This window comes from Spermophilus citellus, assembly GCF_964194105.1.
Source record: "Spermophilus citellus genome assembly, chromosome: X".
NCBI lineage: Eukaryota > Metazoa > Chordata > Mammalia > Rodentia > Sciuridae > Spermophilus > Spermophilus citellus.
In genome coordinates this window covers 37,045,976-37,062,392 of record NC_138190.1, presented here as the reverse complement: position 1 = coordinate 37,062,392, position 16,417 = coordinate 37,045,976, and the positions used below count along the sequence as shown (strand labels likewise).

General features: G+C 37.9%; 2 protein-coding genes across 8 annotated transcripts in view; one reads left to right on the top strand and one right to left on the bottom strand.

The window, feature by feature from the left end:
- The window catches only part of LOC308638858 (uncharacterized protein), a 547,213-nt gene that overhangs the window by 246,318 nt on the left and 284,478 nt on the right, over nucleotides 1-16,417 (bottom strand). The window lies entirely within an intron of this gene.
- Nucleotides 1-16,417, top strand: part of MAOB (monoamine oxidase B) — a 108,432-nt gene that overhangs the window by 89,491 nt on the left and 2,524 nt on the right. For both annotated transcript variants that reach the window (XM_081278262.1, XM_081278261.1), the window contains 5 exons: nucleotides 2,535-2,631; nucleotides 4,398-4,451; nucleotides 6,881-6,938; nucleotides 11,797-11,894; nucleotides 16,118-16,229. In XM_081278262.1, coding sequence (XP_081134388.1) covers nucleotides 2,535-2,631; nucleotides 4,398-4,451; nucleotides 6,881-6,938; nucleotides 11,797-11,894; nucleotides 16,118-16,229 — 419 coding nt within the window. The remainder of the gene's footprint in view (nucleotides 1-2,534; nucleotides 2,632-4,397; nucleotides 4,452-6,880; nucleotides 6,939-11,796; nucleotides 11,895-16,117; nucleotides 16,230-16,417) is intronic.

Below are 16,417 nucleotides of genomic sequence, written 5' to 3'. Positions count from 1 at the left end.
AGAGAAAAACTGCTCACCTCATTGCCAAGAAGCAAAAGAGAGTGAGGAGGGGTCTACGGTCCTACAGTCCCCTTTGAGAACATTTTCCCAGTGACCTAAAGACCTCTCTCCCACTAGGCTCTATCCCTAGGTTCAATTTAAGTTCTCATAGGTGTACTATATATAGGATGGTGGGACATAAGGGATTATTAAGAATGAGACTCTATTCAATTTGAGGGGACACTGTGTGCACAGGCAGGTCCCCTAAGCTTTCTAGCTGCAAGTAATAGAAAGCCCACCGATGCTGCATGAAATTCCACTGGCACAAATGTGGCTTTTTCTCTCTGCCCCTTGGTTCTTTATTTTCTCTAATTGCACCCACCTGACACAGAGGGAAAGTCCACTTTCACTCAAGGAAGAAAGTGTCTGAAGAGCCCCCTCTACTCAGAAAGTAGCACCTTCACCCTGACCATAGCTGGTGTTCTATGGCAGTTCATTCAGCTGATCCCTACATCCTCAAGATGTGCCTGCTCATTTTGCTGATGAGATCTGTTTCTCTCTCTCTCTCTCTCTCTCTCTCTCTCTCTCTCTCTCTGCCTTTTTTTGGGGCCACACTGGAGATTGATCCCAGGGATGCTTTACCACTGAGTTTCACCCTGGGGTCCTTTTGTCCTTTTCATTTTTATTTTGAGACAGGGTCTCACTAAGTTGCTGAGGCTGGCCTCAAATTTGTGATCCTCCTGCCTCAGCCTCCCAAGTTTCTGGGATTACAGGCATGCACTATGATGCCTTGCTTTCTGCCTTCTTATAACACGCGATTCCTTAGCTAGTTCTCTTATATTCTTAAGTCTTCTTGAATTCTTGGACGTAGTTTGAATTTTTTTTTTCTTCTCATACTTCAGTCTTGATCAACATCATTCCCACCACAACACACCTAAGGGGCACACAAGCACATTGACTTTCTCATAGGTCCACAGAGGGGAGGGATGTGAGAGTAGAGAGAAAAGCAAGGGCAGTTTAAAAAGCCTCTGGGTGTGTCTTATCACACATTTGTGCCTGAGCACAGGTTGGGGAGGTGTGTGCCTGCAAAGTTCTTTCTCTGTTCTTTCTTCCTCATTTTGAAACCCTCATGTTGGCTTTTCTATATAACATTTGTTCCAGAGTCTTCCACCATAATTTTGTTGAAACAACCTCCAATTTGCAAGTAAATGATGGAGCAGGGGGAAGAGTACATTGCAGTAGGATATTATTATAACATTTCAGACCCTGGCCTGACAGTTTTACTGCTGCTCTGCCACAGTCTTTTGTTGAAATTGAATATATAGTCATTCCCAGGATCCATGGGGGACTGGTTCCAGAACCCCTATAGATACCAACATTCTCAGATGATCATGCTCCTTATATAAAATGCCATGCACCCTCTTGTATACTTTAAATGATCTCTATTTATAATAGCTAATGCAATATACATGCTGCATAAATATTTATTATACTATGTTGTTTAGGGACTAACAACAAAAAAGTCTGTACATGTTCAGTACGTGTGTAATTTTTTTCAAACATTTTCAACCCAATGTTTTGAATCCACAAATGTGGAACCCGCAGATTCAAAGGGCTGACTGTGTTTGGGGTTTCATGGGGGGTGGGGGCTGAAGGAAGCCCTTTTATCTAGAATGAGCTGAATTTGTTTCCCAAGATTTTCTTAAAGGGGAAAGGGTTTTTGGAGATCATGTTTGAAATGAAGGTTTTGGACTCTATAAACTTTAGTCCTGTCTGCCCTGTTTTCAGTCAAGAAATAATTCAAATAGAATAAGTGGCCAGATGTAGTGGTTCACACCTGTAGTCTCAGCTACTTGAGAAGCTGGTGCAGCTGGATCACTTGAGCTCAGGAGTTTGGAGCCAGTCTGAGCAACACACCAAGACCCCATCCCTAAAATTCGAAAATAAAAAAAAATAAAAACAAAACAGAATAAGTAGTTTTTCATAAAATGTAAATATCAAGTCCCTTCTGTTCTACAGGAAAGGACTAATATTTCCCTTACACATCTTTGATTTTATTCTGATTCTTTTTTTAAGAGAGAGTGAGAGAGATAGAGAATTTTTAATATTTATTTATTTTTTAGTTTTCGGCGGACACAACATCTTTGTTGGTATGTGGTGCTGAGGATCAAACCCGGGCCGCATGCATGCCAGGCGAGCGCGCTACCGCTTGAGCCACATCCCCAGCCCTATTCTGATTCTTTATAAAAAAGAAAATACGGGACATAAGTATTAATGGCAAGAAAAAACAGATTTTATTAAATGGTGACCTGGATGAATTCAAAATATCATATTGCCCTATTCTTTGCAGAGAAGAAAGGACTTATAGTTTGATTTGTTTTTTTGCTACTCAGCCCTCTTATCAATATGTTTGGTTTGTCTTCATAAATTTAGAGTGTACTATGCTGTTTTCAGACTTCGGGTTTCTCAAATTGAAAAATGTGTTCTTTATTGTAAGTGCTACAAATAGTTTGATAGGATGATGAATGAGTTCTTCCATTTTGCTATTATCCAAGATTACTGTGGAACCATGATTATTGAAGGAGAGGAAGCTCCAATTGCCTACACAATGGATGATACCAAACCTGATGGCAACTATGCTGCTATCATGGGGTAAGACAAATTATGGCATTGTGGTTGTGTTCAGTATTGACAAGATAATCAAACACTATTAATACATGTGCCTCGAACTTTGTTAAATAATTTTTTTACTGAATGACACTACTATTCAAATCCTGCAATAGAAAAATTCATATTGCTTCTTTTCTTTGATGTGTGCCAAGGAATAAATATCTACAAGAGACATATAATACCAATAACATTTTCAATTTGCTATATTAATTTTCCACTTCATATTTAGTGCTGAGATGGATATATATATATATATATATATATATATATATATATATATATATATATATATATGATCTATTATTTGTTGAAACATGATTCAAAGACATAACTTGGGGTGTTTTGCTAAGAAAGCTTCTTGTGGAAGCTGTGTTGACACCAGTGTTGTGTTAATCTGTTTTGTGTTACTATAACAGAATACCAGAGACTGGATAATTTATAAAGAAAAGATGTTATTTTAATTCACATTTTTTGAAAGTCCAGGATCACGGTTTCAGCATCCACTTGGTTTCTGGTTAGAGTCTTGTGTTGCGTCACATATGATGGAAAAGTGAAAGGGAAGTGAGTGTGTGACATAAGATCACAGTGAGAGAGGGAGGAAGAGAGCCAGCAGAGGAAGCCAAACTTACTTTATAACAACTCTTTCAAAAATGAATCTACTCTTGTAGGAGCTATATTAATCCTTTCATGAGAGTGAATCCCTGAAGTCTGAAAATGCCTTTTAAAAAGCCCTACCACCTGTCAACACAATCACAATGGGAATCAAATTTCTACATGAATTTTGATAGGAATAAACCATATCAAAACCATAGTAAATGTTATTCCTGTGGGATGCTGAGATTTTCTCATTTCTGCTAGAGAGGAACCAAGGTCAGTCCTATCCTCAACTTTCCAGGAAAGATAACAGCACAGATGGGAAACTGTCTTGGGGGTCCAGAACCTGTTCCAAAGAGGTGTTTAACTGAAGCAACTAAAATTGTGATGGACCTAGGACATGTATAAGTTTATTTCATACACATCCAAGGTGAGAAAGGGCACTCAAAGTCAGTTGTTAATTTGAAAGCAGTCATAGTACTGTAAATGGAGAGAGAATCTAAAAGTTCACTGCTAGGGAGACACCATGGTGGAGAAAGAACCAAAGAACAAGAACTAGGTTACATTGGAAGGACTCAGATGCAACCTTAATTAAAGCATTTGAGGTCTAGGGTTCATTCCTATTGGCCACAGCCAGATGGGGGAAAGTGGGTCACTCATCATATTACCCTATGCAGAAATCATTGCCAGTCATCTATTTTTTGTCCCTTGTTCCCCAAAGCTACAAGATGCTCTTCAATGTCAGGAATGTAACATGTAAACAGTTAAAACTCTGAACATGAAATAAGTAAATGTATAGATTGTTTCTTCTGGTTGGCTTTGAACATTGAATACCAGGCAAATGTATAGTATAAAAATGAGACCAGGATGAGGGAGGGGAGGGGAAGTGAGGATAGGAAGGACAGCAGAATAAAATAGACATTATTATTGCTGTGGGTATATATGTGACTACATGACCAATGTAATTCTGCAACCTGTACACTCAGAAAATGAGAAATTATATTCCATCTGATCGAAATGCATGATATGTCAAGATTGTTGTACTGTCATGTGTAACTAATTAAAACAAAAAATAATAAGTAAATAAATAAATAATGAGACCAGGATGAAAGAAATCATTAATTTTCTTTCTCTTTCTTGTTTCTATATTTCAGATTTATCCTTGCTCACAAAGCAAGAAAATTGGCACGTCTTACCAAAGAAGAAAGGTAGCAAAAGAAGTGTTTCTTCTTCCTTCCTTCTTTCCTTTTGCCCCTCTCCATCCCTGTCTCCATCCCTGCTTTCCCTCTTTCTTTTCTTCTTTACTACCTATCTGCTTGCCTTTCCATTTTACTGAATTTTAAACTTACAAACTGCCCAATAATATGTGCATTGACAATACTGTGTGTCTCTTATGCTAATTATAAGGGTCTGGTTGTATAAAGGCACAGAGCTGATAACTTAAGAACCAATTATTCAAATTAGTATTTATTGAGTTTATTGTACACCAGACACCATGCTAGGAACTATGAAGACTGTGAAAATGAATATAAACCAGGGCCTGAAAATGCACTGGTGGAGAAGATAACCAGGTAGAGAAATTACTGTGTTGCAGAGCCATACATGAGTGATGCATAGCAATTACAGATTATAGGTACAGAGGGACTGATTTCTCTGGAGGTGGCAATTTCTTCTGGCAATTAGTATTCATCACTGCCAATTATGTATTCCCACACCACTACGTATTTACCAACTAAGAGCCCTTAGTAACCTCATGTGCATTCTTTCCCCTTCTGTCAGCACGCTCCTTTGTGACCAGTGACATCTCTGTGTGTGTGGCCAGGTCTGCTCAAGCCCTCATCTCAAAATGTCCCCATTGCAATATAAGATCCATGAAAGATAGGGAGTGTTGTTTGGTTAGTTCACTGCAGCCTCTCTAGTGCCTGGAACAAATCTTTTCCCAATTTACCTTTTGATTATATTTATAGCTCATTTTATACTATAGTATCATTTTATCTCTTTATCAAATTTATCCATTTTTAAATCATCACTGAAAAATGCTGTATCATGCATAGAAAAGACTTTCCTATTCCAATTTTCCCACTACTTTTCTAGGCTCATCTATTTTATGCAAATCTTTAATCCTTCTGAAATATATTTTGGTATAAGAAATAATATAAGGGTCCAACTTTATTTATTTCTTTCATGGGCAGCCATTTGTCCCAGAGCCATTTTATTGAATAATGTGTCATTTCTTCACTGGTTTAAAATGTTCACCTTTATGAATTCTAAGTCCTTTTATGTAATTGGTTCTATTTCTGAATTTAATTTTACTTCTTTGTTCTTTCTGGCTTTTTCTCTGCTTGTGCCAAACCATTTATGTAAAAATTAAGAGGGAGACAGAGAAAGGGAATCAGAGAGAGGAGAAAATATTAAGCATTTTAATACACCTTTATAAAAAATTCTGAATTCAAAATAATAATGATAATATTTTTAAAATTATTGGCTTAGCTTTAAAACATGTTCAAGACCATTATTAGCATTACTATTCTGTTAAAAGCAGGCTTGAAATAACTTTATTTATAGAAATATAGTTGACTAATTTAATTGAATAATCGACTTATTTTAGTTGAGTAATTATAATGGCTGCCTTATTTCCAAATTCCCCATTAGACTTAAGAGCTACTATTTGTTCAACATTTATTTATTACATACCAGTTAGTGGGTGGAGAAATTGACATCAGTGGTGTTCAAACTTGAGAATCATCTGGAAGATTTGTGGAAATGCAGATTGATGCTACTACCCTTGCTGAATTAGGAGGTCTGGGGCAGGACCTGAGAATTAACATTTCTAACAAGTGCCCTCATAGTGTTGATGCTGTAGATCTGGGAACTACAGTTTTCCATCATTAATGAAAAAAACCATGGAGATTGTTGTTAAAAATAAAGCTCAGAAAGCTCTAGTAATGTGCTTGAGATCTCACAGTATCTAAGAGGCAGAAACAGAAATCACAGCTTTCCCTGCTCCTTACATTCTCCACTGTACCCACCACAGCCTCATAGTAGGGAGGGAGATAGAGGAAGGTAAGTAGAGCTATATTGTCACCCTCCCAGAATCTTCAGTACTTACTAAGGCAGATGGACTGACACTTAAGAGGTACCTGCTCTCTTTTATCCAACAAACGAAGAAATTGCCCTGGGTCCCCTAGTGATTTGAGCAACACATTATTTGACTTTCTTAAAGATTTATCAACAATCTCTCATGATTCATATTTGTGATCTCATTGGTTTAAGACATTTGAGTTAGGACAAAATGCCTTGATCTAAAAACTTAAAATGAAATGTTTAAGTAGAAGCAATGGCTTACAATCTTTTTTTTTTTTTTTAATTTGCCTATAATTTCACAGCTGGTGTGTGCCTGGGTCTACATTTTATTTTGACTATAAGTTCTATTTTTCTAGATGAGGTTTATAATATACAGTATTAAGTGGCCCTTAATCACTTGGCCTACTGTTCTTTTTAAAATTCTTTTTAGTTGTATATAACATTAGGGTACATTTTGACATAATCACAAAAGTATGGGTGCCCCTCACTTTTTCTTTCCCTTCCTTTCTTCATCTTCACATTTGTCTTTTCTGTTGTTATTGTTGTTCTGTAGGCTGAGGAAACTGTGTGAGCTCTATGCAAAAGTTCTGGGCTCCCAGGAAGCTCTGAAGGTAAGACTGCTTCCCATCTCTTTCCTAAAGGTGATAGAACTTGTTCATCCTGAAGCAAGGATGGGTTCACACATATAGAGCCCTAGAGCTCATGTTTACTCTGATATGCTTTCAGAGGATCTGCATAGGGCTGGTTAATTTATAAGTGGTCCCAAAGAGTATGGGTCCTGAATGTGCTAATGGCAGGTAAGGAACTTTGTGACGTGTTGTGGTTTTGGTGGTGCTACACTTGTCCCTGAATTCAGAGCTCTACCTGGAGCAGGTTGTTGGGCTCCTCTGCCTCCAGCTCCATGAGGAGGTGAAGAGGGTAGGGGTTTCAGCTACCCATAGCTTTCCTTTATTCTGGTGATCTTGTAAGACCAGAGTCTCATTCATGCCCACAAACTAACACTCACTTCACCCTCACTGTTTTACAGTTAAAAATAGGAGGACCTGTCCCCCTCCCTGTAATGTCCCCTTTTCTGCCTTGTTTTACCCTTGAACATTAGGGATAGAAGGAAGACAGCCTGATGCCAATCCCTGTTAGATGAGTTTCCTAGACACCTTTGGAAGTAATCCCGAGGAAATGATTATCTTCAAATTAATCAGGTAGAACTCTGATATGGTTACAGGTCAGGGTGGGGGCAGGTAGGAGAGGGTGGTAGTGTGGTAAGCAAGCAAACCAGTACTTCCTTGGGACGTTTAGTGTCAGAGGGCCCAAGGTGCTCATAACCATCTCCCTCATCAATATTTAAAATGACAAATTGCTGTTCTTGTAATGATCACCAGATTGATGGATTTTTACTGCTTTGACATGGATTATATCACCTTTTGAAAGTGGTTATTAAACCCAGGTACCCATGAACCATTTGAGGACAGTGGAGAGTGGTGTACAAATGAGCAATTAAAATGTGAAAAAAAGGCTGGTGATATAGCTCAGTTGGTAGAGTGCTTGCCTAGCATGCACAAGGCCTTGGATTCAATCCCCAGTCCCACAAAATAATCATCATCATCATCATCATCATCATCATCATCATCATCATCATCATCTAATGAAGGTGCTGAAAATGTTTCACTAGTAAACCACTCAGACACAAGTCTCTACAATATATACCATAATCTAGCTGAACAGCTACATAGCTTAGTGCTATTGCTCTAATATATACATTGCTCGGTTTTTGGAGTGGCTGACTTCTTCCAGGTCAAGTAGTTGTGGCTTTTGATTTTGTTGACCTTTCTTTCTTTTCTTCCTTTCTTCCTTCCTTTCTATAGTGCCAAGGATAGAACCTAGGGGTGCTTGGCCACTTAACTATATCCCCACACCCATTTTTTTTTTCTAATTTTGAGGCTGGGTCTCACTAAGTTGCCCAGGATGGCCTTAAACTTACAATTCTCCTGTCTTGGCCTGCCAAGTGGCTGGGATTACAGGTGTGTGTCACCAAACCTGGCTTTATTCATTATATTAAAACATGATTTTTAATTCCATTAGAGATTATCTGTGCTTGATATAGGTGAAACACATGCTCTCAAGGGTTTTTTGGAATTCTTGCTAATAAATGAACAAAAACTAGTCATTGATTGGTTTGGAGAGAAATATAATATTAATGAAAAGTATGCTTTGTTTTTTACTTCATATGCCATTAGTAAGTATAAATATAAGCATAGACTCCAGGCCTCAGGGTTGTATAGCAAACCCAAAATATACACACTAAAACAATCACTTAACATCTGTTAAAATTCATTAGATTTTCGTTTTGTTTTGTTTTTGGTTTTCATTTTGTGTTTGCTTAAAAATGCTATTAGAGATATTCCAGCTTCTTTGAAGTCACATTCTGAGACACTCTCAGGCTAAAGCAGTTTGTAATTGAAGTTCCTCCAGCAGCTTGTGAGGTGGTTGTCTGGCAAGGAAAGCAGTTATTTTCATATTTCCCAAAAAAAGGGTGGTCATTTTCATTTGGAAAAATCTCTTTCTAATGTGGGATGATTAATTCCAGATGATAAAAATGAGTTGGTTCTGTCCTTGTATGGTTTTGTCATAGAGAGAGAGACACTTGCTTTACTCTTGCTTTAATGTGTATTGTGTGGAAGGAAAAAAAAAATATTCTGAAAGCAAAGAAAGGTGAAAGTGCAAATTTTCTTGGAATTGCCTGCAAGCAGTCAGAGAAGGATGCTCAAGAGGTGGCTACAGCCCTCAGATGCCAGATCATGCTGTATTGGGAACACCACAACAGACCTGGAGCCACTAAACCCATCAGGCGAGGCTTCATCCTTTGCAAATCGGATGCCTTAAGAATGACTATCCAAAGTCAGTTATGCAATTGCAAAATTTTTTTTAAACAAAACGTTTTTCAAATCTATTTTAAAGAGACTTTTTTATCTTAAACTTGCTATGTTGATTTTATCTTTTCAAAGTAATGTTTAATGATAAATTATCTATTTAGTTTTTACCTCCTGGGGATTGAACCTAGGGCCTTGCTCATGCTAGGCAAATGTTCTTCCACTGAGTAACTCCCAGTACTTGTTTTTTTCTTACTTATTATTAGAGCTTTATAGTTACACATAATACCAACCAACTCATACATGTATGGAAATTGATTTCAATTCATGATACTCCCTTTTACCTCCTGTCCTCCCTCTCCTCCTCTCCTTTTATCCTTCCTCAACTTCACTTGACTTCCTTTAGACTGTCTATTAAATTTATATTTGATTGCTTCTTTATGTTATCCTATCCTTTCCTCCCTGTTTCCTCTATTTTACTTTAGTTTCCACATATGAGAGAAAACATTCAAACTTTGAGTTTCTGAGTTTGACTTATTTCACTCAGCATGTTATTCTTCATTTCCATTCATTTACCAGCAAATGCCATAATTTCATTCTTCTTTATGACTGAGTAGAACTCCATTGTGTGTGTGAGAGAGAGAGAGAGAGAAGAGAGAGAGAGAGAGAGAGAGAGAGAGAGAGAGAGAGAGAGAGAGAGAATGTGTGTGTGTGTGTGTATTTCACTATTTCTTAATCCATTAATCTATTGACTAGCATCTGGGTTGACTTTATAATTTAGCTATTGTGAATTGTGCTACTATAAATACTTAGGTGGCTGTATCACTGTAGTGTGCTGATTTTAGATCTTTTGCCAGCCCTTGTTTTTTAAAAGAAGTTCAAACTTTGTACAATCTCACATGAAGTATTGCCTATTAAGACCAATATTTGTTTACAAGTACCACCATCAACAGTAACACCTGCGTGCCACAAAACCTAGGTTTATCTTTCCAGCTCCCCTTAACAAAGCTCATCTTCACAAGAAAATATGAATCTGCTCATCCTTTTTCTTTTTTTAAAAATTATTATGTTAGCTGTAGTTGGACACAATACCTTTATTTTATTTATTTATATGTGGTGCTGAGGATCAAACCCAGGGCCTTGCACGTGCTAGGTTAGCACCCTACTGAGCCATAACACCAGACCCTATCCTTTTTCTTTGACAGACATGTTTTTCTGATTTTTTCTGTCCAACCACTCCAGTAAGCACAACTTCTTTTTAAAAATATTTCTCAAAACCATTAGGGACTACAAACCTCTTAATAGATCAAATCAAGTTAAATATGGAAATAAATTACAGCTTATGAACAGTACTTATGGCAAGACATGCACAAACCAAGTGAGAAAATTTACTAAAACCTGAATTTCTTTGAGGTTTCTTACCCAAAACATTGATCTGCCTAAAGAAAAATCTTGAAAAAACCAGGATATGGGGCTGGGGACATAGCTCAGTTGGTAGAGCGCTTGCCTTGCATGCACAAGGTTCTGGGTTTAATCTCCAGCATGCCCTGGGCTCAATCCCCAGCACCACACACACACACACACACACACACACACACACACAGAGAGAGAGAGAGAGAGAGAGAGAGAGAGATACACCCACACACACAAACTGGATAATGAGACTCTATTTCAGAAATATAGGCAAATTATGTACCAATGGATTCAACCAAACGTGATGGAAAATATTTGGAAAAATGCATTTATAATGAAGATGTACACAATTCACAATAGCTAAACTATGGAACCAACCTAGATGCCCTTCAATAGATGAATGGATTAAAAAATGTGGCATATATACACAATGGAATATTACTCAGCAATAGAAGAGAATAAAATCATGACATTTGCAGGTAAATGGATGGCATTAGAGAAGATAATGCTAAGTGAAGTTAACCAATCCCCAAAAACCAAATGCTGGATTTTTTCTTTGATATAAGGAGGTTGATTCATAGTAGGGTAAGGAGAGGGAGCATGGGAGGAATAGATGAACTCTAGATGGGGCAGAGGGGTGGGAGGGGAAGGGAGTGGGCATGGAGTTAGAAATGATGGTGGAATGTGATGATCATTATTATCCAAAGTACATGTATGAAGACATGAATTGGTGTGAATATACTTTGTATACAACCAGAGATATGAAAAATTGTGCTTTATAAGTGTAATAAGGATTGTAATGCATTCTGCTGTCATATATAAATTTAAAAAATAATGAAGATGTACATACTTTTTCTTGTTATTTTTAAATAAATGTTATGGTACAAAACAGTAGTTTTACATAGCATTTGCATTGAATTAGGTATTATAAATCATGTAGGGATGATTTAAAGTATATGGGAGAATGTGCATAAGTTATATGCAAACAATATGCCATTTCATATGAAGGACTTGAAAATCCAAGGGTTTTGGTACCCATGAGAGGATCTGGAACCAATTTCCCTTGGATTATGAGGAACGACTGCAAATTGGTTCTCTACTATGAAGTCTCCTAGACTGTGTTTGATTTATTCTAGATAAGATCTTTCCCTCTACATCTCCTTCAGGCTGTTGTCACTGTGTCTTACAGCCAGTGCACTATGAAGAGAAGAACTGGTGTGAGGAGCAGTACTCTGGAGGCTGCTACACAACCTACTTCCCCCCTGGGATCATGACTCAATATGGAAGGTAGAGTAAAAAAGTGCTAAGCAGTGACTGAAATCCCCTGCATCAGAACCCAAACTCTTCATGTCACTTCTCTCCTCTGTTTCTTGTAAAACAAAAGAAAATAAATACCAAACAAACTAAAAATTAAAAAAAGAAAAAATCCCCGATTTGTTTGTGTCTTGTGATTCTCAGGAATGAAGCACCATGATGCTGCTTTTCATGCTTCATTCATCTGGAAGAGTAATCCCAGTCAATATAACCAAAGAAGGCTAGGGCATAAGAATAGCTATAGGGATAGTCAGAGGGTTCACTTATATTGGATGAAGAAGGGTCCTTATACTGAATTTAGAACTCAAACTTCCTCCAGTGCACCTCTGTAAGTCCAAGATGGGTGCAGCATTATAAACATGAAATGAGTTCTAGACTGGTGTGAAAGGACTTAGGTTCCTGTTTGGACTACCAATAGCCAACTTTGTTATTTTGGACAAATTGCATTTCTCTGAGTCTCACTTTTCTTAGCACGTGGATAGAAATGCACAAAATGGCATATGATAAGCAATAATCAGTGCATTAATCAGAGTACAAGTTATTTGAATGACTTTATTGAGATATAATTTATATCCTATGATCCTCCCATTCAAAGTACACTGTTCAATGACATTTTGTATTCACAGCATTGTGCATCCAAGTATGATCCACTGAAGTTTTTGTTCATTGTATTTGATGACAATTAACATGACATTAATTAATAATATAGCAGTAATTATTATGACCATTATAGTTACACTAAACTAGGCAATCATGTAATGCCAAGAGCTCAATCAAAATAAAATGGGAAATGTAGAATAGTGAGTGAAAGGCTGTTGAGAGTAGTCAACACACAAAGGGTATGAGTAAATGGAGTTGGCTAATCAATAAGTCCCTAAAAACCTAGAGAGATTAAAAGCTGTTTTTTAGAAGATGCATAATGATTTTGGTTAGCACTTTCCTTATCTTCTTGCACATGGCAAAATATGATCCAAGAGAACATTCTGGGGCCAAAGAGCACTACCTGATAAACTATTGAATCATTAATTTTCAGATATGCTGAGTGTAGAATAAGTCAATAGTAATTGTTTCATTTTGTATGTATTGGCTAAATGCCAACTCTTTGTAAAACATTGTACTGGAAACTTAACTATCAAGGACACCCCTCCCTGCTGAGGGGCTGACAGTGTGGTGGGTCAGGGTGGGTGTGAGGTGGGGACAGAACATTAAAAAAAAGATTGGTTTTAAAATATTGAGGTAAGTGCTCTAATAGAGGGACATAATAATACCCTGGGAATACAAGGAGGTATGAGTTCACCTCACCAAGGAAATCTGCAAAGGCTTCACAATGCAGTGTGTAGGAAACAAAAGGCCACTGGGGATACAGTCTAGGCAGATGGCACTGCATGAACTAATGCTTGGAATCCTGTAAGTTCTTAGAAGGTCCAGGGCAAAGCTTAGCATGGCTGGGCTATAGGTGATATTGTGGATGGCACAGAGAACCAGACCAGAAATTTCTATAGGTTCTTTTGCCTCCTGTGACATGTTCAGAAATATAAAACTTTGTCTTTCTACAAAGAAAGGGCACCATTGCATTGGTTTTGTTTTTGGTTTGGTCTTAAATCCAAAGCGAGATGTCATGAGATTTTTGACCACAGAGTGGCAAGTTTTATATTCAATCCCATAGACTATCAGGACAATGCCTTTTGGAGCTGGGAGCAAAAAAGAACACTCACACTGGCCTGATCCTGATCACGTGAGAGAAGCATGATAATATCATTGCATCAGTCATTGGCCGTAACATGGTTATACTTTCTTTCATCTCTGTTCTTTCCATGGACATATGCCAGGGTTCATATCACTACCTTCAAGTTGTAGAGTAGAAACTAAGGCACAGCATAGTTTAATGACATATTCCAGCCAGAGCAGAGACTATTTCCCCACAGGACATCCCCTGACTCTTCAGAGCAGTGGCATTTGGGACACTGCAAAGAGTCTGATCTTTAGGGCACAGGAAGGACACAGTAAGTGTTCTGTTTCCAGAAGGAAGACAGAAGACAGAGTTCAAGGTACAACTTTGCAAAGAACAAAACACACATTTCTTAAGCATTTTTTTCTTCTGAATACAAATAAAAACTGATTGTAACAATTACATAGTAAAATGCATAAGCCATCAGAAATAAATGTGGACCTCTCATTTATGATATTTTATATATTTTTTGTGAATATATACTGTCTGCTCACTCACCTACAAAAGAAGGGGGAGGAGTTTTCTTATCTAGCTGTGGAACTTGTTTTTCTCTCAAAACAATTTCCACATTACAGTGGAGGGAAACTATCTCTTTTGTCTGTTTAAATTAATTTTTGGGTTATACGTTTTTACATTCTGATTGTGAGTATGATTAATTCTCTAAGACAGTTGTCTCTCTTCTAATCTTTAACCCTAGGGCTTGGCCAGACCTCCCAGAAGTCTCCAAATGGAATAAGTTCCCTCTGTAAAAAGTGAACAAGCAGTAAAATACATACAGCATAGTTTAATGAACATGGAGTGGGGAAATCTACCTTCTTTTGCAGGAAACCTTTCCTGAATACACCTAAGTTCTTGATTATTTCATATTATTTCATGTTATTATTATCAGTTTACCAATATTCTATAATATCTTCTCTTTTATTTCCTCTCCCTTTTTTGATGATAGCAATAAGGGCAGGTAAAGAAAAATCTACCAATTCAGGCCAACCTGTTCACTTTTCTGATAAGAAGTCCAGTGGTGTAGAGTGTTCACTAAAGTGCAACATGAATGTGAGCTTTGGACATTCTTTATCTGATACAATACAAATAATGAGGGGCTGGGGATGTGGCTCAAGCGGTAGCGCGCTCACCTGGCATGCGTGTGGCCCGGTTCGATCCTCAGCACCACATACCAACAAAGATGTTGTGTCCGCCGAGAACTAAAAAATAAATATTAAAAATTCTCTCTCTCTCTCTCTCTCTCTCTCTCTCTCTCACTCTCTCTTTAAAAAAAATACAAATAATGACTTGTGGGCAGTGCTTCTCTTATGACATTTATTTTCAGTTTCGATAGACTTCCCCTCTTACAGGCCAAATGCCATCGCACTTGCATTCCTTTGCATAGCATGTGGGCACTCTGTTAACTGGTAATGGTGATGATACACTAGGAAAATTGTATAGGATAAAAACAGAGACTGACTTCTGTGGGATCTGGTTCAAACCCTGGCTCTATTTTCTTTCAGTGTAGCTCTTGGTGAGTCACTGCACATTTCTCCGAGTCTCAAATTCCTCATGTGTACAAACAGATAATAATAATAGCTATTCATAAAACTCTTGAAAAGATTGAAAATTAAGCTAAAAAGAACAAAAATAAATAAATAAATAATAAATAAATAAAACGTTGGGATTAAAAAGAAAAAAGAAAATCAGTGCAATATACAGAGGAAGAATAACCGGTTGACTAAGACTGTTGGATTCCAGATTCATATTATTTGGGTTCAAATGTAGTTCTGCCACTTATACTCTGTGAGCTAGAACAAATTAGTTTGTCTTTGTAGCTGGTTATGTTCTAGGAAGCAGTCTCTGAAATAATTAGGGTATATGTTAGTGCATACCCTTGAAATTTAACACTGGTGGAAAGGAGAGTCCAGTCATAGTCAACCCTAGCAGAGGAAAGTGCTCAATGAATGGTAGTTATGAAACCATAAGGCTCATGGATTTGTTCTATGTCGCTGATCAAAACAGTATTAGAAATCACCAGACCATCCCCTTGAAGAGATGGGGAAGCCAGAGCTCAGTGAAAGGAAATGATTCGTCAAGTTCATTGGTGGAATAACCAGGTGGGAAATTGGGGGCACCTGTCACTTTACCCAGAGATGGTGAGCCATGAAGGGAGCCATATGGGGCTGGGTTCCTATAGTCCCTACTTCATGTAGGTGAAGCAAGTACATATTTTGCCTCCATTGATGTCAGCTCTCCTTTAACTGTGAGCTCTTGGTACAGGAGTAGACTTTGGCTTTTATCCATTTTTGTCTGTGACAGAGATGATGCAAAAGCTGTGGGAACCTAATGAACATTATTCTAAAATTACCAATGCCTTCCTTAAAGTTTTGAATCTGAAGAAACTGACCATCCTTGATCTTTGTGGGAAAGCTCATCTCTGACTGTCAGACAGTAAGCACATTTACCTCTTTTCTTTTGTTTCCAGGGTTCTACGCCAGCCAGTGGGCAGGATTTTCTTTGCTGGCACTGAGACTGCCACACACTGGAGTGGCTACATGGAGGGGGCTGTGGAAGCTGGGGAGAGAGCAGCCCGAGAGGTAAGGCCTATTGTCATGGGCTGTGGGCAAGCAAACAACACATGGACCTAACAAGAAGATCAAAGATGTCTGAGATCCTGGTGGCCATCCCCCACCCCATAATCCCCCTCTGAAGAACAATATAATGGTGGTTTCAAGTAAAAGGAAACTCCTTAACCTAAAAGTAATAACCAGAATATCTAACATAT